This window comes from Dipodomys spectabilis, unplaced genomic scaffold (genome assembly GCF_019054845.1).
Source record: "Dipodomys spectabilis isolate Male_0828 unplaced genomic scaffold, ASM1905484v1 ptg000073l, whole genome shotgun sequence".
Lineage (NCBI taxonomy): Eukaryota > Metazoa > Chordata > Mammalia > Rodentia > Heteromyidae > Dipodomys > Dipodomys spectabilis.
In genome coordinates this window covers 7,171,431-7,196,909 of record NW_024870750.1, presented here as the reverse complement: position 1 = coordinate 7,196,909, position 25,479 = coordinate 7,171,431, and the positions used below count along the sequence as shown (strand labels likewise).

General features: G+C 38.2%; 1 protein-coding gene across 1 annotated transcript in view; it reads left to right on the top strand.

The window, feature by feature from the left end:
* The window catches only part of Kcnh5 (potassium voltage-gated channel subfamily H member 5), a 261,532-nt gene that overhangs the window by 16,732 nt on the left and 219,321 nt on the right, over positions 1-25,479 (top strand). The window contains exons 2-4 of the mRNA XM_042682565.1: positions 11,377-11,500; positions 17,342-17,448; positions 22,280-22,408. Of these exons, the coding sequence (XP_042538499.1) occupies positions 11,377-11,500; positions 17,342-17,448; positions 22,280-22,408 (360 nt within the window). The remainder of the gene's footprint in view (positions 1-11,376; positions 11,501-17,341; positions 17,449-22,279; positions 22,409-25,479) is intronic.

Below are 25,479 nucleotides of genomic sequence, written 5' to 3'. Positions count from 1 at the left end.
AGCTTTTCTTTAAAGTTTTGTTTTTTGTTTTGTTTTTTTTTTTTTTTTTTAGAAAAGAACGCAGCTAATGGGAGATTAGTTCAGTTTAGCTTTGTACAGATATGATTTCTGGGTTCTATGAAGTTCAGAAAAGACCTGACAGGCCAGGTAATTAGCATGAATAGTCTTGCTTGTCTTGTGTATTAGAGGTGCAGAACTTCAGATTTTAATAAGACTAATTTAGGTAGGAAATAATGTGAATACTGCTGAAAAGCCAAAAGTCTAAACAAAAACTAACTTTCCTCTCCCCTCCCTTTAATACTGGAGCTTGTACTCAGGTACTGCATGCTTTTCCTTAGTACTTTTACTCAAGGCTGGCACTCTATCACTCTACTTTAGGCTTTACAGTGTTTAATTGGAGATAAGAGTCTCATGGACTTACTTGCCCTGGCTGGCTTCAAACCATGATCCTCAGATCTCAGCCTCCTGAGTGTCAGGCACTGGGCACAGAGCCTAAATCTAACTTTATAGTGAATGGCAATTATCATTTTTGAAAAGACTTATGCAAACAATCCCCTTTAGAAAATCCATGTAAAAGTTTTAGTGTCTTGGCTACTAATTTTTAGAGCATGAGTTCTTTAGCCCTTCTGCATCAGTGAATTGTGGAGCTGGGGCCTGCGGACACTCAATCTTGGCCCTTCCTCTGTGATGACAGAGAGTAGCTGGAAACAGCCCTATGCTGGGTTTCTGGATTCCTGCCTTCACTTTGCCTCTGCTGGAGGAGCTCTGTTTCAGGGCTTCAGGATTTCAGAGATGATGCCTAGGAACTGTGTGTCTTCAGAGTTACGACTACATGCGAACCAAATCCAGTTGGCTTTCCTTGGGGCTGCCCTAGACCTTGGTAAAACGATAAACTAGTGCAAGGGTTTCCTTTTTGTGAAGTCCTGTTCCTTCCCACTTCACTCCATGGCTTCTTTGTTTCTCAGTATTGGAGAACTTGTGGGGTTGACTTAACACGTCTTAAAATACCTGCAGATTCCGGTGAATGCTTTGTAATACTTCCCTGGAGGGTAATTTGCATAAACCAGCTGAGAGGTAGAAAGAACTAAAGCTAATGCCCTCCTCAAATGCTCCACCATTGTTTTATTTCTACATGTCTCTTAAAAGCTATATAGACATACATGTTTCTTAAAAATTATATAGATATACATACTGATATTGGAATTAATACTAAAGTCAAGCAAATTAAAACTTTTTTTAATTGTGAAAATACCATACAGAGGGGTTACAGTTACATGGGCAAGGTAATGAGTGCATTTCTTATCAAGTATTGTTGTCTCCTCCTTTGTTTCCCCTTCCCATCCCTTCCCATCTCCCCCCACCATCCCCCATCCCCCCACTTTGTCTCTCCCCTTCCCCTCCCCCGCACCCCCCCAAAGTTGTAAAGTTCATTTTTCGACATAATGACTTGTACATCTCATTGTTGCAATGGGTCCCCTCCACAAATTATACCAACATCAAATACAATGAAAGCAGGGGTTATACCATGGGGGAGGCTCATACAAAGCAACAAAAAAATAATCTTATAAATATGTTAGAAACAATCGCAAGAAAGGAAAAACATTGGAATACTTATCTTGGGGTTCATTTCACCTAACATCAACTTATCTGACCTTTTCTGCTTTTCTCAGACATATACTAGTTATTGAAAATAAGGGAAACCATGGGACCTATATTTCTTTGGGCCTGGCTTACTTCACTTAATATAATTTTTTCCAAGTCTTTCCATTTCCTAACAAATGGGGCAATGCCATTCTTTCTGACGGAGGCATAGAATTCCATTGTGTATATATACCACATTTTCTCGATCCATTCATCTACTGAGGGGCATCTGGGTTGGTTCCATATCTTAGCTATGGTAAATAATGCTGCAATAAACATAGTTGTGCTGGTAGCTTTAGTATGGTCTTGTTTGTGATTATTCGGATAAATGCCCAAAAGTGGGATCGCTGGGTCATAGGGGAGCTCTATGTGGAGTCTTTTGAGGAACCTCCATACTACTTTCCAAAGTGGTGGAACAAGCTTACACTCCCACCAACAATGCAGTAAGGTTCCCTTCTGTAAAACTTCTATATAGATTTTTTTTCACTCTGTGGTAACACCTAAAATCTCTCAGTGGTTTTTAGTGTACAATATAAAAGGCAGGTGGGTGCTGGCATGTATAATCCTAGTTACTCAGGAGGCTGAGATCTGAGAATCTCAGTTCAAAGCCAGCTTGGGCAAGAAAATTTATGAGACTCTTATCTCCAATTAATCAGCAAAAAGCTAGAAATAGAGCTGTGGTTCAAGTGGTAGGACACAAGCCTTGAGTAAATAAGCTAAGGAACAGTGCTCAGGCCTAGTACCCAGTGCAAGCCCCAGTACTCACACACATGTGCATACACTTACAACATATATGAATTCATATAAAATACACTATTATAACTATCTAGTCCTTTTGCTGTATCTAGACTTACTCATCCTATGTAATTGCAAAGTTTGTACCTTTAGACCTACTTTTTTTTCTTTTCTTTTTTCTTTCTTTTTTTGTGTGCGAGTCCTGAAGTTTGAACTCAGGGCCTGGGTACTGTCCTTCACTTTGCTCAAGGCAGTGCTCTACCACTTGAACCATAGCACCATGCTGGGATACTTTTTTTGGGGGGGGGTGGTACTTAGTTGAAGGTAACGTCTCCCAGACTTTCCTGCCCAGGCTGATTTTAAACCACAATCCTCAGATCTCAGCCTCCTGAGTAGCTAAGATTCCAGGCCAGCCACTGATGCCTTGCCTTTGACCTGCTTCTTGCTGTGCGTTTCTCCTCCTTGCATTCATTGCTGGTATCCTGGAATTTTTCCACCCAAGAAGGGTATAGTTGGCTATAAAGACAGTATAATATATGGAAACAGTCCAGATGCCCTACAATAGATGAGTGGACTAAAAAAATTTGCTACCTAAATACAATGCCCTTAGAAAGAATACTATTATGTCATTTGCAGGGAAATAGATGGACCTTGAACAAATCATGTTTTTGGGTCCAGTCGTGGGGCCTGAACTCTGGGCCTGGGCACTGTCCCTCAGCTCTTCAGCTCAAGGCTAGCACTCTACCACTTGAGCCACAGCACCACTTCCGGCTTTTTTTCTTTTTGCTTATGTGGTACTGAGGAATCGAACCCAGGGCCTCAGGCATGCAAGGCAAGCGCTCTACCACTGAGCCAACTTCCCAGCCCTTGAACAAATCATGTTAAGTGAGGTAAGCCAAGCTCAGAGACACAAATAGTGCATGTTTTCTCTTGTACGGGAAAGCTACATCTGAAATACACTGGGACATGATAAAGTATGCAGGACTCTAGGCGTTGACACAGAGGGAGACCAAAGGAGGAGATTTTTAGGGGAAGAACAAAGGCTCAATGCCTCTGTGTCTCTGATCATATAAAATAATATTTATTGAAATGAACTCCAGGAAATAGAAACAAGAGGTTTTTTTTCCTTTGTTGCTGTTTTTATTTATTTTTTATCTTTTTTTCTTGTTTGTTCATTTATCTGTCTTTGGGAGGGTAAAAGGGTGGCAAATAAATGGAGGGAACAAAGGGTAAAAAAAAAGACAATATAATAAAACTCCAAACCAGTCTAGTTATGTTGGAGCAGCTCAGAGCAGGGGAAGGAATGAGATAACCTGTGTGATTTCAAGGTGTTTTTGTTTACTCACTAAGATTTGTTTTCTTCTTTTTTTTTCATGGTTGTGGGTCTTGAACTCTGGCCTGGGTGCTGTCCCTGTGCTCTTGAGCTCAAGGCTAGTGTTCTACCACTTGAGTCACAACACCACTTCTGGTTTTCTGGTGGTTAATTGGAGATAAGAGTCTCATGGACATTCCTGCTCAGGCTGGCTTGGAACTGTAATCCTCAGATCTCAGCCTCCTGAGTAGCTAGGATTACTGGCGTGAGCCTGGCAAGATTTGTCTTCTTACAGCAATTTCTTTCAGGCATGATTATTGCTTTCCTAGTTTGTGTCTGATTGACTTCAGGAGTGGGATTAATATGGAGTAGTTAGTAGTTAGTTAGTTGTAGTAGTAGTAATAGTAGTAGTAGTAGTAGTACTCCAATGTAGTTCTCTTCCCACTGCCTATAAAGAAGAGCTTCCTCACATTGAAACGAAGCTGAGCAATGAGAGAGCTTGGACAGCAGTTCAGAAATATAGTGCCAAAGAACAAACAGAAAGACTCAGAAAGACTGGCCTTTCCCTCTATCAGATGCCTTTCTTCTACGTCCATAGCCTCTGAGCCCTTGAACTTGCCTGGTCTGCTTTTCCATTGGAGAAGCAAAGGAACTTAAAGGTACACTAGTGGTGGATGCATTCTTATGTTTGGACTTCCTGAAGAAGCTGGTCAACATGCAGTTTCTGATTCAGAAGGTCTGGGTGGGTCCCAGACTCTTAACATCCTACCTAATTCTCAGGGGCTGCTGTTTATGCTTTGGGTTGGAGGGGACCATATCAAAGTGTTCCCAAGCTTGGCTGAGCATGAGAACACTTAGCTCTGGGGCTGTCTTTTGTATTCTACTCTGAGGGAGTCAGTTCAGTGCCCTCTGCATTAGAATTTAGCCATCTCTATTTTGAAGCTTGTGGCAGCTGCCAGCATTGAGGAATTACTGCCCTAGATTGTTGCTTCTCTACCCAGGCTGCACATTAGGAATCTGCCTCCCTCCCCCAGAAGGTTTAAAACATTAAACAATGCTTGAGAACCATTCCATACTAATTAAAAAAGAATCTTTGGGATGTATAGTTTGGGATGAGTAATTCTACGACCCCTTCGATCTCCTGAATCAAATGTACAGTCAAGATTGAGAAGCACTACTAACAATCCCTGGGCATCATTAAAAGTTAATTAATCAATTATTTGTTGGGGGCACTATTGGCATTTGAACTCAGGTCTTTGTGCTTGCCAGGCAGAGATAGTACCATTTGAGCCATGCTTTTAGCCTCCTTGCTCTGGTTGTTTTGAGGGTCTTGATTTTTTCTCAGGCTAGGCTGGACTGAGATCCTCCTATTTACATTTTCTCTTGTAGCAGAATGACAGGCACACACAATCATGTCTAGCCTTTTCGGTTGATTTGACAGGGATTTTTCTCGTGTGTGTGTGTGTGTGTGTGTGTGTGTGTGTGTGTGTGTGTGTGTGTGTGTGTGTGTTTTGTACTGGGGTTTGAACTCAGGGCTCCACATTTGCTAGCCTTGGCCTTTTCTATTGAGATGAAGTCTTATGAACTTCCTTTTTTGCTCTAGCTGGTTTTGCCTTGAACTGTGATCCTCTTGATCTTGCCTCCTGAGTAGCTAGGATTGAGTCACTAGGACGTGGTTTAGTTTTATTTTCAATTGTTAAATCATACTTGTATGTATTTATAGGATCCAATGTGATGTTTAGATATGTGTTTGCATTGTGGAAGGACTGAATAGACTAATTAGTATATCTGACATTTCAAATATTGTCATTTCTTTGTGGTAAGAACATTTCAAATACTCTCCTTTAGCAATTTTTGAAATGTACAACACTTTATTATTAACTATAGGTATTAATAAAGTACCAGAATTTATTCATTCCTCGTTACAGTGACTTTATATCCATTCACCAGTGTCTCCTCTTTTCCTGTCCCTTATTTCCCCATCTTCTGGTGACCACCATTCTACTCTCCATTTCTGGATGGTTGTCCTCATTCTGTCTGTCTCTGTCTCTTTCTCTCATTCTGGATTCTAAAACACTGTATATACATGTCATATTAAAAATTACTTTGTATGTGTTTGTGTGTGTGTCAGTTGTGGGGCCTGAACTCTGGGCTTGGTACCACTTGAGCCACAGCGCCACTTTCAGCTTTTTCTGTTTATGTAGTGCTGAGGAATCGAACCCAGGGCCTCATGCATGCAAGGCAAGCACTCTACCACTGAGCCACCCTCCCAGCACCATTCCCAGACTTCGTTCGAGCTCTCTTCTGAAAAAAAGTTTACTTATTTTTTCAACTGTTTGTAAGAAATTATTTTGGATCAAGTCTCTGTGACTTGGTTTTTAACCTTTTAACCCTTGGGGAAAAAGGACTTATTTCAGGTCCATCTTTTAGAGGATATTGATGATTATGTGGGAGTTAATAATGATTTTTTTTTCTGGACCTGGGGCTTGAGTTTAGGGCCTGAGTAATCTCTCTGAGCTTCTTTTGTTCAAGGCTAGTGCTCTATCACTTGAGCCACAGCTCTACTTCTGTTTTTTTTTTTTGTAATTTAGTAGAGATAAGAGTCTCACAGACTTTCTTGGCTGGCTTTGAACTGCAATCCTCAGGTTTTAGCTTATTGAGTAGCTAGGAACCAGGCTCCTATAATATTTTTCATATTAGTCTTATAATAGTCTTTTAAACCTAAGTTTCTTGTAGAAATTCAGCCAAGAATATACTGATATGCAGCTTTTTTAGCTTCTAAGGTTGTACCTTCTGGTGGGGATGTCTCCCTGGTTGTTAGGTACTTTCTGCAAGACCATATTGCATATTTGTACCATTTGGAGACAAAATGCTTGTAAATATCAAGGATAGGAGCAACTGGATATTAAGGCTGGTTTAATTTTCAGAATTCACGGTTCCAAGTGTGCCAGAAGAGTGAGAACCAACCAGAACTAGTTTTCCTGTCAGGATTGGTTGATAAGGTTGGTGATGTCACTGAGAATTCTGGACAATTCCCTTAATTGCTTCATGATTCAGAAACTTCTGGATCAAATTGCATTTTTTTTTCAGAGAAGTTGTTTCTCTGTAATCAGATTTCTTTTTCCCATCCTATTTTAAAGCTAAAGGAAATTAAAAATTTCTGAGAAGCAATTTTAATTAATCTGCTATCATGCCCTTATATTTATTAATAATATTAGATTCTCATTTGTTGAAACAAGATGTTTATGACTGCAGGGAAATGGAGCAGATATGAATATTTCATATCACTGAGTGTTTCAACTAAAACAGGCAAATTGATAAAAGAAGCGTGTGGATACTTTCATATATGGCAATTTCATAATAATTTAGCCCTATTAAAAAGTCTAATTTCTAATATTTCATCATTAAATTATTTTGTACCTTAGCCTTTCTGATGTGATTTTTTTTAAAGTTTTGGTTTGTAGGGTCAATAGTTAAAAGTTTGTTTTTTTTCTCCTAGGTTCTTTTGTGTGTGTGTGTATGTGCGTGTGTGTATGTATGTGCACATGTGCACACACACACACACACACACACTCTGCGTATTACAGGGTAGTGTAATCAGTAATATTGTAAGTAATTAATATTCTTTAAAGACTTTTTATTTCAATAGTTACTCTATAAAGATAGGATTCTCGTTACTCCTTCTATTCATTATTCAACTTCCACAACTATTCAGTGTGCTGGTTATTACTGTCATTCATGATTTTTGAGTATACTAACAGTCTAATTAAAACTCCCCAACTGCTCCTCTTGGTAATATTGAAAAGAGATTCAAGTGCTGAGAGAAATATTTGGTACAGGGCCTTTTGTAATAGTTTGTTTTGAGCATTTACCAGTTGATGACTTCTCATATTAGCACTGGCTAATTAACTCAGCTCTGGTTTTATAAAACATTTAGAAATGGTAGAAGCAGCTCTAATATTTTTCTTCCATCAGATCATAGGGTATATTATTCAAGTGCAGTCATTCAGGCTTCCTGTTAGGGCTAGGTAGCACTCAGCCCCATTGCTTCATTCTCATGGTCTAATACTATACTGAAGCATGATGATAAATAGAAAACTTATTCTTGGTCTTTTTCCTTTTAAATGTTAAGTTATCAAGAAGTCTGAGTTTTAGTTAGGCACTGGTGGCTCATGCCTGTAATCCTAGCTACTCAAGAGGCTGGCTGAGATCTGAGGATGGTGGTTTGGAACAAGCCTGGTCTCTGAGACTCTTACCTCCAATTAACCACCAAAAAATCAGAAGTGGAGCTGTGGCTCGAGTGATAGACTGCTTGCCTTGAGCACAAAATCTAAGGGACAGCACCCAGACCCTTTCAAGCCCTAGGACTAACACACACACACACACACACACACACACACACACACACACACACACACACACACACACACACACACACACTCTGAGTTGCTAGGTCTGATTGAATATATGAGCAGATACTATATTATACATGTATATATTATGATAATAGGTAATAGATAATATATTCTTCTGGGTAATTAGCATATTTATCACTTTAAGCATTTATTACAACCATGAATACAAAAGGAAATCACAGCTTTGATACCTATAGCCCCATTAATTTTACTTGTTTTTAAAATTTATATACAATGAGTAAACATAATATGCATACTTTAGTTTCTGACTTCTTTCAGTCACCAAAATATTTTAAGGACTTACCTCTAATTTTACATGTCTTAGAAGTTTATTCCATTTCAGAGCTGAGTAATATTCCTTGTTTGAATCTAACACAATTTTAAATGTATACTGTCAGTGGACATTGTTTGACTGCTATGAATAAATCTGAAGTGAACCTTTTTTCTCTAAGTCTTTTTGTTAACATATGTTTTCATTTTCCTAGAAGAAATAGGTGGAGGTGGAATTTCTGGGTCAGAGATGAATGTTTAACTTTACAAGAAACTGTATTTCAAAGTGACCATGCCACTTTATATTCTCAATGGAATTTTATAGACACATCCGGCTGCCCTAGATTCTCATCAACAGTTTGCACTGCTTGCTTGTGGAACTACTGTAGTGATGGCGTGGCACTGTATTGTTTTACTTTCAGCTTGTACTTTCCTGTTGTTTGATGATTGGGAGCATTGTAGTTTATGGTTATTGGTGGCTGCATGCCTTATTTAGTGAAATGCTGATTCAAATAATTTTCCTATTTCATTAATTGGGTGGCTTGATCTTTCTTAGGAATTCTTTATAATTCTCTGGATTGGAATCCTCAGATCGCTGGATTATGAATATTTTTTCCTAGGTTGCAGGTTTCTCTTTTATTTTCTTGACGGTGTCCTTAAATAAGGAGTTGATTTTCATTTTGATGATGCCTAATTTACCAACACTTTCTTTTCTGATGTATGCTATGTGAGTTTTAATTAAGAAAATGTGTCTTTCTCCAGATTGCTAGGAAGGAATCTTCTAGGAGTTTTATTATTCTTTCTTCTGTTTTTAGGACTATATATCAGGATATTTCCGCTTAAACGCCCTCAACCTAGTTCAATGGATGTCTTGCCTAATATGTCTAGTTTGTAAAAAGATACTTTGTTTTCATTTTCTGTGTAGTTTAACTATATCCTCATGCCTTTTAAAGACTATTGCTCCTGCATTATGCTTTACTCTTTGCTTTGCTATCTGTTCTGCTAAATCATATTTGGTTATTACACATTATTTTTTTGCCAGTCCTGGGGCTTGAACTCAGGTCTTGAGTCTCTTTGTGCTCAAGGCTAGTGTTCTACTACTTGATCCACAGTGCCCCTTCCCACTTTTTCTGGGATAAGAATCTCATGGGGACTTTCTGCCCCTGCTGGCTTTGAACTAGAATCCTCAGATTACAGCCTCCTGAGTAGCTAGGATTATAGGCAGGCGCCCCTGGAGCCCTGCAACACGTGTTTTTAAAACATGTTAATTTCATGAAAGCAGAACATGTTTTACTTTTATTCCATTCCATTGTAGGATCCAGAGCGATATCCTGTATGGAGTATCTACTACTTAGTAAATGTTGATTTGTGTTGTTGTTTCTATGAAGTCCAAATTTGAGTCAGGATTTAAATAGAAATTACCTTCTATTTCTAGTTGTATTCTACCCTCAGTGTCAGTCCAAAGAAGACTCAGGCTTTAGTAGATGTTTTGTGGCACAAGATTCCTTGGAATTTTTACTATTTTAAAATTTATTTAAGGGCTGGGAAAATGGCTCAGTGGTAGAATGCTTGCCTTGCATGAATGAGGCCCCGGGTTCAGTTCCTCAGCACCACATAAACAGAAAAAAAGCTGGAAGTGGCCCCTGTGGCTCAAGTGGTAGAGCACTAGCCTTGAGCTGAAGAGCTGGGCTCATGCCTATAATCCTAGCTACTCAAGAGGCTGAGAGCGAAATATTTAGGTTCAAAGCCAGTCTGGGCAGGAAAGTCCATGAGACTCTTATCTCCAATTAACTGCCACAAAAGCTAGAAGTGGAGCTGTGGCTCAAGTGATAGAGTGCCAGCCTTGAGCACAGAAGTTCAGGGGACAGTGTCCTGTCCCTGGACTGGCACAAAAGAAAATTTCTCATTTTAATATTTTAGTATTATTTTGGATCATTTTCATTTTTTATCACATGATCTACAACACTGCTAAAGTTGAGGACTGAAACAGATTTTTCAATTGAGGTTGATACCAAATTATTATTATTATTATTATTATTATTTTGGCAGTACTGGTGTTTACACTTAGAGCCTTGTCTAACACTTAACTATATCCCAGTCTGTTACTTTTTTTGTGTGTGTATTAAGTTTTATGTTTAAAGCAAACCTACTTTTCAGTGTAAAGTAGAACAGGGATGTCTTTTATATAGAATATTGGCAGCTTCAAATTCTGTATAGCATGTGGTAGAAAAAAATAATACCTTTGAATAATTTTATTTTAAAATACTCAAAGTATTAAGGAGAAGTTTTTTTTAAAGATCAACTTAACATACACAGAATTTTTCTATCATATTAAAATTATATTAATAGATTTATTTTGGGAGGTGGTCATCTAATTTGCCTATTACAAGTTCATTATTTTCAATTTGTAGAAAAGGGACAATAGCTCTACTTTTAATCAGTTACTCAAATTTTAGTTTTAGTTATTATAGTCATTAACAGTATTTAATACCATATATTCTTTTTGCAATATAGGGTATACTTGAATGCAAAGAGGGATTATAAGAGGTTTCTTTTTTTTTCTTTTTTTATTGCTGTGAAAATACCATACAGAGGGGTTACAATTACATGAGCAAGATAATGAGTACATTTCTTATCAAGCATTGTTGCCTCCTCCTTTGTTTCCCCTTCCCATCCCTTCCCATCTCCCCCCTCCTGCCTTCCCTACCTCTCCCCCCCCCCGCCCCGCAAGTTGTAAAGTTTGTTTTTTGGCATAATGATTTGTATATCTCATTGTTGCAATAGAAGAGGGTTTCTTTTGAATGGAAGTTTTAGTGTTCATTGCTGTTCTCACTGACCCTCCTAAATTGATGATTTTAATTTCAACAACTGATTTTATTACTTGTATCATAACAAACCATTATTGTGTTTGCTCATTCTCTTGAATTTACATTTTTGATTACTTGAAAGGAGCAAATTATGGAGTAAAGTTAAATAACTATCTTTTTCTTCTTTCCATCCTAGAATCGAGTTTCTTGCTGGGAAATGCCCAGATTGTGGACTGGCCTGTAGTTTACAGTAATGACGGATTTTGTAAACTCTCTGGGTATCACCGAGCTGACGTCATGCAGAAAAGCAGCACATGCAGGTGGGTGTCAGAACAGACTGGGGTCCTAAAATGGGTCAGAATTCTGAAAGCGACTGAAAGGCATATGTCTACTTAGACTCATGTGTGAAATGCCTCAGTGCAAGATTCAGATCCATCTTGTGTGTGTGTGTGTGTGTGTGTGTGTGTGTGTGTGTGTGTTCATCCTTGGGCTTGACCTCAAGACATGAGCACTGTCTTTTAGCTTTTCCACTCAAGGCTGGCACTCTACCACTTGAACCATGCCCTCACTTCTAGTTTTTGCTGGTTAGAGGTAAATATCAACTTTCCTGCCTGGGCTGACTGTGATCCTATTATCTCAGGCTCATGAATAGCTAGAATTGTAGGTGTGAACTGCCAGTGCCTGGCTTAGAGATAGCATTTTAAAGGTGATTATATTCTGAACAGAAACAATTTTCACTTGTTGCACAAAATGCTGTGTATTTTGCTAATCTGAGAACCACAGCCAGTTTAAGGTCTACATAGAATGATAAAGTATAGCATCTGACAAATGAACAAATCATATCTGAGCCCTGGCAGCAGGTTGTTCTTGGGGACATGATTTATTTTAATGTCCTCTGATTTTAAACATATTCTTTCCTCCCTTTTAAATTAAACTATGCTCATTATAGGTTTACTGCGGTATTATTTGGAAGCATGAAGACTTAAAAGTAATTAACGTATCTACTTGTAGGAGATCTGTTAAAATGTATTATGGCTGCCAGGTGCTGGGGCTCATGCCTGTAATCCTAGCTACTCAGGAGGCTGAGATCTGAGTGAGGATCATGATTCAAAACCAGCCTGTGCAGGAAAGTTCATAAGACTCTTATTTTCAATCAGTTAAATATCAAAAAACCCCTCAAAACCCCAGAAGTGAAGCTATGACTTAAGTGGTAGAGTATTAGCTTTGAACATAACAGCTCAGGAACCTAGGCCCTGAGTTCAAGCCCCAGGGCTAGCACCAAAAATAAAAAGCTTTACAGCAAAGCCTTGATGTTCTACATATGTTGGAATATAATAGCCCTAGAAAAAGCTCACAACACTTACCAAGTTAAAAAAAAACACCAACAAACATGCCAGAAAAGACACTGTTCTGTTTTTGAAACAATTTGCATCATAATTTTAAATTTTTTAGAAAAAAAATCACACATAAATCCATACCAAATTTTTTAGTCTCCAGGTTTGGCGGTGGGGTGGTGTGGGTGGTAGGACCAGAATCTGAACTCAGAGCGTCACTTGCTAAGCAGGTACTTTGTTACTTAAGCCTAGTGATGTACTTTTTTTTCCCTTAAAATACATCTTTTCCTCCCATTCCTGGGATACATTTTTTTTAAATACTCTTTAAAAATGAGACACAAGGAAATGAGGGATAGAGGAAAATCATATATAGGTTTAGAAATATAATGTTCATACTTACAAATGATTATAGCATTTTGGAGTCACAGAATTGCAGTTAAGATGGAAATAAAACGTTTGGCACAGGAAATAAATAACTCAAAGAATTTTCACTAATTGCTGTAATGACACATTTAGGCAAACACGAGAAGCTACAAATCAGGGAGCTTCAGTTTACATGGGGGAAATATAGCTTGTGTCACTCTACATTAGAGAAAAGCAATTGGTTTTATGTACCATTTGTATTAGATGAATTAGTAGGAATAAAATGGCAACCACATAAATGATTATATGTCATATTTTTTAAAATATTCAAATGTGAATTTTTTTAATGGAAAATAAAAGATGTTAACTTGTGTTTGTTATACTATCAAGAGGCTAAGAGGCCACTTACTCTGGCTTCTTTCCGTTTCCTTCTTGTGCCTTTCCCCTTCTCCTTTGGACAGAATCAAATTAAATATGCTTTTTTTAGTTAGTTTTTTTTCTTACTATATAATCATTGTGCTTTTATTTCCCTAGTTTATTCAGCATATCCTATCCAATCCTATCCCTCCTGTTCCTCTTTTCACAATCATTCAAGTGTTTATTATTAGTGTGTTTTAAATTCATCTTCTATCTATGTATCTGTCTGTCTGTCTATCTGTCTGTCTGTCTATCTATCTATCTATCTATCTATCTATCTATCTATCTATCTATCTATCTATCTATCTATCACCAGTCCTGGGCCTGGGCATTGTCCCCGAGCTTTTTTGCTCAAGACTAGTGTTCTACCACTTGAACCACAGCTCTACTTCTGTCCCTTTTGGTAGTGAATTGGAGATAAGAATCTCATGGACTTACCTGCCCTGGCTATCTTCAAACTGTGATCTTCAGATATCCGTCTCCTGAATTGCTAAGATGACAGGTGTGAGCCATTGACACCCACCTCCATCTTCCATATATTTAATAAATAGATATATGCTTGAAATGTTGCTTCTGTGTGCTCATTTGCATGACCTACATCAGTGCTACTACCATGGAGTAATATTCCTTTAACTGTCTTCATTGAGCATTAGGTTGAGATTTTCTTAATGTCTGTTAAAATTTATATTTTGGTATCTTTAAGTAGTTGTAAAAAGGAGTTACCATTCAACAAATCAGGTTGTAAACAATGCATCTTGGTCAGTGTCATCCCTTTCATCATTCTCTCCCCTCCCCCCCAACCCATCCCTTGCTTTGGTTTTCCTTAGATTCATAGGATATGCATCGAATATCGTGACTACATTCTTCCCATTTCCTCTTCATTCATCTACCCCCTCCTCTTGACCTGCCTCCTCTTCAGCATTTGATTACCTCTTTCCTGGTATTCATTCTGTTGGACTATGACTTAGTTGTGAGTTAGTTTTTCCCCTGCAGATACCATACTTTGGTTAATACATTTGTGTACATTTGTATACAACACTATGTGTTTCCCTGTATATTTACAAATTAGTTGTGGCTTCCACATATGAGAGAGAACTTTTCTTCTTCTCTTTCTTTCTTTCTTTCTTTCTTTCTTTCTTTCTTTCTTTCTTTCTTTCTTTCTTTCTTTCTTTCTTTCTTTCTTTCTTTCTTTCTTTCTTTCTTTCTTTCTTTTCTTTCTTTCATTCTTTCTTTTTGTCTGTTGGGGCTTGAACTCTGGACCTGGGCACTGTCCCTGTGCTCTTCAGCTCAAGGCCAGCGCTCTACTGCTTGAGTCACAGCACCACTTCCAGTTTTCTTGTGGTTTATTGGAGATAAGAGTCTCACAGAATTTCCTGCCTGGACTGGCTTTGAATTGTGAGTAGCTAGGATTACAGGTGTGAGCTACCGACGCCTGGCTTATGAGAGAGAACTTTTTAAAATCACAATCTATGTGGTTCATTGTTATGTGTTACTGTTGTCCAGCACTCTGGCTTCTTCACTGCTTCCTGCCATGGAACCCAACACTTTCCCACCCAAGCAGTGTGGAGATAAACATCCTCATGTATGAGATGTTTTCTGTCTTTATGCCCAGCAATCCGGTTGAGATAATAGAGCTCATGCAGAATTTGTAAATTATAGCTTTCAGATTTCCAGATAGAGCAAGGCAGCCTGCTGTGTCCTCCTCAGCCCTATGGGAGGAGAGAGTGCCTACATTTCTGTTTTACAAAAACCTGATATATAGTAGGCACTGGCTCACTTTTGTTTCCACTAAAATTAAAACAAAAACCAACAGAATTTTGTGAATCAGGCAGGTGTTGGTGGTTCAGGTCTGTACATCTTAGCTACTCAGGAGGCTGAGATCTGAGGATGGTGATTCCAAGTCAGCTCAGGCGGGAAAGGACATGAAGTTATCTGAATGAAGCACCCAAAAATGCTGGAAGTGGAGGTGTGGCTCAAGTGGTAAAAAAAATCTAAGGGACAGTGCCCAGGCCTTGAGCAAAAGCTTCATTACTGATACACACACACACACACACACACACACACACACACAAACACTCCTCCCAAACAACAACAACAACAACAACATTTTGTGGCATTTTGTCTTCAAGTTCAGAAATTCTCTCTATTGCTTGAGCTTGCTTATTAAAACTTTTACCTGTGTCTTGTATTTGATTTGACTTATTGAATTCTTCAGTCCCAAGATTTCTGATTTTTTTTTTTGTTACTAGCATGTGGCCTTGTACTTGCTAGCAGACGCTCTACCACTTTAGCCATACCTTTGACCCCTTTTACTTTAGTTAGCCTTTTGAAAAGGGTCTGGCTTTCTCCTTGGACTAGCCTGACCACAGTCCTCCTATTTAACATTCCCTGTAACTACATTGGCAAACATGAACTACCACACCCTGATTATTTTATTGATTGAAATGAGGTCTCACAAACTTTCTGTCCACACTGGCCTTGAACTGTGATCCTCACAAGTGGCTTGGATTGTAACCATGGAGGACTGCACTAGGCATTTTTGGTAGACTTTCTTTGCTGTCTCATTTCTGCTGCGTCCGATTTTTATAAAATGCCACCTGTATATGTTGCTGAGAGACAAGAAGACAACAGAACTCCATGCTTTGCTAACTGTGGGAATCAAATAATGACTACACACCGGCAGGCTTTAAGGAAGTGATATGATGTGTCTCTGCTTATGGTGTGCATCTTTATTTACAGTGGCTCCCCTTGTCCTTAGGAATATGTTCCAAGATCCCAAATGGATGCCAGAAATAATAGATAGTTCAGAACCCTATATATACTTTTTATCCTATGTATGTATACCTATGAAAAAGGTGAAGCCAGGCATAGAAAAGATGAACAGTGATCATAATGACGGAACAAATATAACCGTCTGCTGTAATGGAATGGATGTTAGTATGTTCTCTTTCTCTCTGTCTTGCTCAACATCCACTGTTATACTGCCATCTTTTCACATAAAAGAAGCACTTTAGGGTCTTGCTTTAGTATTTCTAAATCCTTACTGTTACGCTTGATGACATTATTAAGTGAAATGTCAGGACACAAGCACTGCAGAACTGCAGCTTGAAAACAGAGAGGACTGTAATGACACTGGCATGTCAAGTGTTTGGTTGCAAATAGAGTACACATGTCCCAGACAAGGGATCATTCATGACCTGCGTGGAAGAACTGTGGGGACAAGATCTCATCATGGTAGTGAGAATGACGGGCACATGAAATTTATGAATTTTTGTTGTGAAACCTTCCATTTACAATGTTTGGTGATGGATGGGTAAGTGAAACCACAGATGAAGGTAGATGCTAGTACTGGTCCCTTGTATACTGGGCATTCAGTAATGAAACTTGTACTTTGTGCAGTTGCTCACAGTTAGCATCATCCTGTGGTAACTGATATTTTGGACTGTGTGTTGTGAAAGTTGTCTTATTTAATTAAACCATAGTAATTGAAATCTGTACATATAAGAACTCTGCAGGGATTCTCTTTCTTTCTCTCTCTCTCTGAAGTAGCTTCCAAAGCTAGCTGTTAGGGGCTGGGAAGGTGGCTCAGTGGTAGAGTGCTTGCCTTGCATGCCTGAGGCCCTGGGTTCGATTCCTCAGCACCACATAAGCAGAAAGAAAAAAGCTGGAAGTGGCGCTGTGGCTCAAGTGGTAGAGCGCTAGCCTTGAGCTGAAGAGCTGAGGGACAGCACCCAGGCCCAGAGTTCAGGCGCCACGACCAGACCCAAAACAAAAAACAAACAAAGCTAGCTGTTAGCATGAAGCTTAACAATAATGATTAAAACATGCTTTACCATTTTACTATCTATACATAGCTGGTAACATATGTTGTAAACCTCAAATGTATGCAAATAAATACAATTTATTTAAATATTGGCTTAGATCCTTTAGATAATTGTATTGGAGGATCTTTCTATTTTATACGCACATTTTGAAGATGGTTTTAGGTCACAGTTCCAAAGCAACAAAAACGTTGAAATGGATTGTTATATTTTCTTCTCTCACCAGTTTTATGTATGGAGAATTGACTGACAAGAAGACCATTGAGAAAGTCAGGCAGACTTTTGACAACTACGAGTCAAATTGCTTTGAAGTTCTTCTGTACAAAAAGAACAGTAGGTATTTCTGTTATCAGTAAGATGAGACAGTGCCTTCTTCGTGTTTTATTTTGGTAAATTATAGTTGTGTGACATTATAGAGGATGTAAACTTTGATTATTCCTCTTGGCAGGAGAAGAGGTTGTTGGTGAAAGCAGGTAGTAAAATTGATAAATAATTTTACCAGTGAAAGCAATATTGTGAAGAACAGAAGAAAAATATGATGCATTTTATTTTATTTTTTAAAATTTTATTTTAACAAATTGTTGTACATAGTTATGGGGTACAAAGTGATGTTATGATTTATAAATACAATATGTAATATTTAAATCACATAGTTAGACATATGTATATATAAAACTTTAGATATTTATTTTTAGTTGTGAGGGCAATTGAAACGTACTCTCTTGACAATTCTGATGTGTGACTTACACTATTATTAAATAAATTTACTCTGTGAGGCAGTAGATCTCACAAACACATTTCTCCTGTTCTGGAGTCTATACTTTTGATAGTCATTTTCTGTACCTACAGCTTCTTTCTGGTAACTATTCTGTCCTCTGCTCCTATTCATTTATTTTAAATAGCCCTGAAGAAAGAGCAGTTGTGGTTTTTGTGTGTCTGATTTATTTTGTTATTCATGTTCTCCTATTCTTATTCATGTTGTTGCAGATAGCAAAATGTCTTTTTGTAATGTTATTACTGGGGCTTTATGTCTCTGATTTTTTCCAGCTCTAGTGCTCTGCCACTAGAATGGCTTTTTAGTGATCTATTTAGAGATAAGAGTCTCATGGACTTTCCAGCCTGTCTGACTTTGAACTTCAATCCCTATTTCAGGCTCATGAGTAGTTAGGATTATAGGTATGAGCCACTGGCTCCCAGCTCGTATGTACCTTTTTTATATTAACCCCTTATCAAATGACTAGCGTGTAAATATTTTCTTCCAATATGTAGATTGCCTTTAAATGTGACTTTTTTTGTATGTCAGCCAGGAAAATATTTTGTCATCAATATGCATGATAAATATTTAATTGCTGTCATGTGAAAGTAATTAAAAATGACAGCAATTCATGAATTTCTTTTTGTAGTTACTGGTACATACTTACCTTTCCACATGAACACAGGACATGAGGCCTGTCCTTACTGATGTGGTCCTGTTTATACTTATGCTGTTTCTTGAGGAAGAATAGTAAGAGCACTCATATGCTAGGCACATCTGCTGAATTTGTTTGACTATTGTGAGCATTCTCTAGAATTGGAGATCTATGTGTGTGTGTGTGTGTGTGTGTGTGTGTGTGTGTATGTACATATGTATATATAGTATATACTTGTCCAGTATATAATCATATAAAACCTCATGATATAATCTCTCCATCAGTTTGGAAGAAAGAAATCAAATAAAAAAAAGCCAGTAAGTATTCTCAATTATCAAGTCCCCTTTCTAACTTTCTTTCCTGCCACTGAATACCTGCTTTTATCTCTTGTTATTTCTTTCTCAAATTGTACTTTCTTTCTCCAAGTAGACAGCAACTTCATAAATGAGTCCTTGCATTTTGTGTTCATGATAAATGACAGCAGAGTCCATCGTTACCTTCAGTGGACACTGACGTTACTACACTCTTCCCAAACTTGGGAAACATTCTACCTTCAACAGGAAATATTTGTTCTCTGTCCAGTTGCCTATCAGTACATAATCTGTCCTTTCCCTTCTCTCAGTTTGTGGCTGTCTGTGGAATAGTTGGAATTAAAATCAGATTTCGCCTCCTTACTAGTAGTAGATTAGCAAATAGATATTGCCTCAGATCAGTGCATTTGCTAGTGGGAGCAGTTGTATTTTGTGGTTTTACCTAAAGTGTGTGCCATCATCTTATCTTGCATTTTAGGTTCTTGGCCAAATAGATATTTTTATTTGAAGTCATAGCCAAATGTCAGTTGGCTTATCATATGAAAAATAATTGCTTCTGATCACCTCTTTCTTCAGTAAGAGAAAAGGGAGCTGTAAGTGCTGAGTCTTTTTCCTCAGGTGCAAATATGTATTGATAATTCATAGGATATTCATATGCCCAAACTGTCTTCTTTTTCACATTGATGTGTTAGCCTATGAACAAGTACCCTCAACGTTAGCAATTTGGTGACACTCTGCATTATTAAAGTCATTTGCTCTGTTATTTAAACATTATTACCTGATTTTTCAGACATAAAGGTAGGCCCATAAATTCTAAGTTTTCAAAAATACATTAGTAGAATTCTGATTTGTGTATTTATATTAAGTCATATTAGTAATAATGTGAAATTTACATTTGCAAGATTTTTCTTCCATGGTAGTTTAGGTATTTTGTTACTGGGTTAAGATTACTCTTCCATGGTAGTTTAGGTATTTTGTTACTGGATTAAGATTACGATTTGACATTTGTTCAGATCTGTCTGGTTTTCCTTAGGTAATTACCTATATGTGTATGTATATGTTTATATATGTATATGTATATATATACATACCACATATGTATAGATATCTGCCTATAAATAATTGGAGATACATCTCATTGCACTGTCAACTAAAAACCCTCTGTTATACTATCTGCCTTAAATTTTACTTTTTTTCTTTAATGTGAAGAATAAGTGCTATCTATGCACTAAAATGGAATTTTATTTAAAAATAGCTTAAAACATCTAAGTGGCTAGCTCTCAGCTGAAACAAGTGTATTCTTGTGACTTTAAAAAATATTAGATAGAAAAATTCCCAAATCCGTAGGAAACTCTTTTGGGAATGATGCCTGGATGCTAAGCTCTCCCAACATTTCCATTAAGTAATTAGCTTCAACACCATTTTGAAAATGGAGAGATTGTGGCATTTGAGTTGATGTGTGTCAGGATGGATGTTTGCAGACCCTGTCTATTTTTTGGGTCCAGGACTCTGATTCGCAGGGGGCTATTTCTTCCGTGGAGAAAGATAAACTACCTCTGGTGAGATGATTCAAAATGACTCCTAGTATACATTGAGGCAGAAATGGGGTCACCAGGCCTTCTCTGAGAACGAAGGTCAAGGCCTTACTCTGAGTGTCCAGTGACAACTTGCTTCCTGTGCTACAAGCCCTTCTGTGCTTGCCTCCTGGACTCCCCAGCCATAATTGACCTCAAAAGGAAGGATAAAAAGGATATTTTGCCAGCTATTTGGCAAACATTCAGGATGCTTGGGGGAGGTCTGGCTTCATGGCTTGAAAAGTTGGAGAAAAAAAAAAAATCTCGATGTCTGAAAGCAGCTTTTAAAGACAGCCCCGATCTCTGCCAGAATTTAAGAAGTTGCATTTCCCTAGGAAGGCATGAAATGTAACACCGCGTCCCTTTCTGTTCAGCTTTCTAACAGACCTTGGGAAATAACTTATTTTTAATGCCCTTTCTCTTTGTTTATAACCCCTCTGGTTCTAGCTCACCATGTTGGAATGACCACAGGCTGCGTACTCAATAGTGGTCGGGGCTGGTTATTTGTAAAACTGTGCACATCGTTCAGAGTTCCTGGATGTACTGGGGAAATGAGCAGAAAGCCAACAGCAAGCTGGCCTGGGAGGGGATGTGACTGTATTCAAGATTCCTGTCTCGTTCTTCAGTCATATTGGAAAGGGCTATGTCCTTCTGTCATTGCTGGGGTCACAAAAGAACTACTGGCCAGACAGAATTCCTATAAAAGTCTCTTCTTTCTCATTCTCTGACTTTTCAAGCATGGAGAGTGAGTCATCTCATCTTGTCTAAATGGCACATTCCCACTTTGTGGTGGCATTGAGGTAGCATATATCTGGATAAGAGTGTGATAATACTTATTTGGTTCATTGAAATCACTGAGAGGTTATGAATTCTCATTTACAGACTGCTAGTAGTTGAACATTTTGTTATCCAAATCTAAAACCTAATGAAACCTTTTAGATGTTTAAGATAGATTGTCTGGGGGGTGAGTCTTTAGTGTACTATGGCTTCGTGTGCATTCCTTCAGTGCACTATCCCTCAATAGATAATTATTCCTTCAAGACATTTCCCATGCTGCTATCTATTTATTATTGCCACACGCTAGTTTCTGGTTTACTTAGGTCCTAATTCTTGAATGCTCCAAAGCCCCTTTCTCTCTATAGTCTACACTGGCCATCCTTTGAGGAATGGCTCAATTGCATGGCTCAGGTGGTAGCAAAGCTGCTGCCTTGTGCTTTTGAGTGATGAATAGGAAGACACCTGGTATTCTCAAGGGCAAGGAGCATAATTTTCTCCCCCTTTAAGGCAGATATCACATGTTGTTGAAGTTCTCTCTGAGGTGGGGACACAGTGAAAAGTAAAATGGTGTCATCTAAGTATACCTGACTTAAGGGAGAGCCTTGGGAGAGAAGCAGCATTTCGGCTGTTCCCTCAGGAGCAGTCCTTGCCGGAGCATCAGGTATTGGTGGTGTGGTTAATTGGAAACACTTGTCAAAGTGACAAGATGAGCGAAACACCGAGAAAGTGATCACAGTCTATGAAACTGTCAAGAGGAAGTCAGGGAGGGCAGTTTAGGCATGGGAACCCAGAGCTAAAGGCCTTAGCTTGGCATTATTTCAATATAGCAAGGCTGTTTGGGTGTGTCTGGGTTGTGGTGTGACAGACTTTATGCTTTCATGTTTAGGGTTGAAAAAATATGTCTATTAAATGTGAACAATTGATAGTTCACTTAACAAATTAAAAAAATTCTCTGGAGCAACAAAATAACTGTTATTTTTGGAACTGAATCCTAGCACAGCAGTTGGCAGCTGAAGGAAGAGGGGAAAGTAGGAGAATAAACCACTACTGTGACTCAGTCACATCCGATGTCTTTTCTCACTTTTCATTACAGGAACACCTGTTTGGTTTTATATGCAAATTGCACCAATAAGAAATGAACATGAGAAGGTAGTCTTGTTCCTGTGCACCTTCAAGGACATTACGTTGTTCAAACAGCCAATAGAAGATGATTCAACAAAAGGTAATTTCCCAAAAGTCTTAAGATTTAAGGAAAAATGATGGGCGGGGTAAACACGGATCAAGACGCATTATACTCATAAACTGATATGTTGAATGGAAACCCCTTTGTAAAACTACTTGAGATGGTGAAATAAAAATACCTTTTTCATCTTATTTTAGCAAAGTCCACTGGATGAACTGGAAAACAGAATTTTCGTATGTGGCTTTTTTTGTATTTGTCCTTAGAATTTCTCAGAATCAGATTTTTTCAATCATATTGTTTGAATAAATAGCATGGTTCTCCAAAATTGAAGTACTTAGTTGGTAGGCTGGAATTATAGTGTGGGGCATGGAGAGAAGATGTAAGAGGGGAATTTCATAGACTATTATTAATTCAGAAGCTGTGTAATTGGAGATCACCATTCCCCCTACCCCCACCCTGTACCCCTATGAGCTCATCAGCACTGCTGATAAGTTAATGGAGTATGGTTGAATTTATTAGAGTTTTATTAGTTGACTTTTCCAGTTTGCTGATTTATCAGCTTTTATTTGCTTGTGGTATTTTCTCTTGAGCAGCTGTTGGCTGATTATGTAACGTGTAATTTTGTCATCCATAGTGGCTGGCAAAATGCAAGCCTTTCAACTAGAGTCTTGTTGCTACAGCATCCAGAGAGGTGACTCTGGAAACCAATAGAACATGTGTGTCTGTGTCTTCTCTATGTCATTTATTCCCCATTTATTCTCTGCAGTTGTGTTTAAATTAGACAGTGGTGTCAGAGAAGTGAAGCATTTCAAACCTCGATTTTTAATAATCACTTAGGAGACTAAAAATGAATTGGATTCCGGTTTGCTTTTGGCAAACATTGTCTTTTCTTACTTAAAAAGAGTAGCACAGAAGTATTTTTTAATTTTAATTTTATTGTCAAGCTGATGTACAGAGGGGTTCCAGTTACATAAGTAAAGTAGTGAGTATATTTCTTGTCAAACTTGTTACCCACTCCCTCATTTTTTTCCTACTTTCCCTCCCCACCCCCAGTTGTACAGATCATTTCCTACATATTGTCTTGTGAATATCACTGTTGCACTGGTTCCCTCTTTATCCTTTTTCTCACCATTTTTTTTGTTATCCTTCCCTTCCCTAATTCAGATAAATGTATATACAATACCCAGGATACCAAAATCAAATACAGTGACAACAGGAGATAAGTCATAGGGGGGAAAAAGACACAAAAGGAAAAAGAAATCATGTAGTACATTGAAAAGAACAACAAAGAAAAACCTCTTGTGTCCATTTCTTGGAGTTCATTTCACTTAGCATCATCTTATATTGTCATATGTACATAGCTATTGAGTTATTGCTCATCTGCTAAGATTAGCCTAGACATATACTAATTATTACAAATAAGGGAAACCATGGGCCCTATATTTCTTTGGATCTGGCTTACTTCACTTAATATGATTTTTTTCTAAGTCTTTCCATTTCCTTACAGATGGGGTAGTGTCATTCTTTCTGATGGAAGCATAGAATTCCGTTGAATATATATATATATATACATATATATATATATATAATTCCATTGAATATATATATATATATCACATTTTCTTTTTTATTTTATTTTATTTGTGAACATACTGTACAGAGGGGTTACAATTACATGGGCAAGATAATGCGTACATTTCTTACCAAGCTTTGCAGCCTCCTCCTTTGTTTACTCTTCACATTCCTTCCCAGCCTCCCCCCCCAGTCCCAATCCTCCCCCCCCCACCCCCGCACCTACGTTGTAAAGCTCGTTTTGGACATGACAACTTGTACTTCTCATTGTTGCAACAGGTCCACCTGTATCCTTAAACGACTTGTTTTTCCCCATCTCCTCCACAAGTTATACTGACATCAAATATAGTGAAAGCAGGGGTTATACTGTGGGGGAGGGACATACAAAGCAACAAAGAAATAATCTTATAAATGCGTTAGAAACACATGCATGAAAGAAAAAAACATTAAAATACATATCTAAGGGTTCATTTTCCTAACATCACATTATCTGACCTTTTCTGCTTGACTCATACATATACTAGATATTGCAAATAAGGGAAACCATGGGACCTATGTTTCTTTGGGGCTGGCTTACTTCGCTTAATATAATTTTTTCCAAGTCTTTCCATTTCCTAACAAATGGGGCAATGTCATTCTTTCTGATGGAGGCATAGAATTCCATTGTGTATATATACCACATTTTCTTTCTTTTTTTTTTTTTTCTGTTTTCTTTTTTTTTTAAATTTTATTTGAGAACATACTGTACAGAGGGGTTACAATTACATGGGCAGGATAATGCATACATTTCTTACCAAGCATTGCAGCCTCCTCCTTTGTTTACCCTTCACCTCCCTTCCCAGCCTCCCCCCTCCCCCCCACCCAATCATACCCCCCCCCCCCCACACACACTGACATTGTAAAGCTGGTTTTGACATGACATTTTGTACTTCTCATTGTTGCAACAGGTCCACCTGAATCCTTAAACGACTTGTTTGTTATACTACATTTTCTTGATCCATTCATCTACTGAGGGGCATCTGGGTTGGTTCCAGATCTTAGCTATGGTAAATAATGCTACAATAAATATAGTTGTGCTGGTAGCTTTAGTGTGGTCTTGTTTGTAAACATTTGGGTAAATGCCCAAAAGTGGGATTGCTGGGTCATAGGGGAGTTCTATGTGGAGTCTTTTGAGGAACCTCCATACTGCTTTCCAAAGTGGTTGAACAAGTTTACGTTCCCACCAACAATGAAGTAAGGTTCCCTTCTGTCCACATCCCCTCCAGCATCTGTTGTTGTTAGAGTTCTTGATTTTTGCCATTCTAACTGGAGATATATCACATTTTCTTGATCTATTCATCTATTGAGGGACATCTAGGTTGAGTCCATATCTTAGCTATGGTGAATAATGCTGCAATAAACATAGTTGTGCTGGTAGCTTTAGTATGGCCTTGTTTGTTGTCCTTTGGGTAAATGCCCAGAAATGGGATTGCTGGGTCATAGGGCAGTTCTATGTGTAGTCTTTTGAGGAACTTCCATACTGCTTTTCAAAGTGGTTG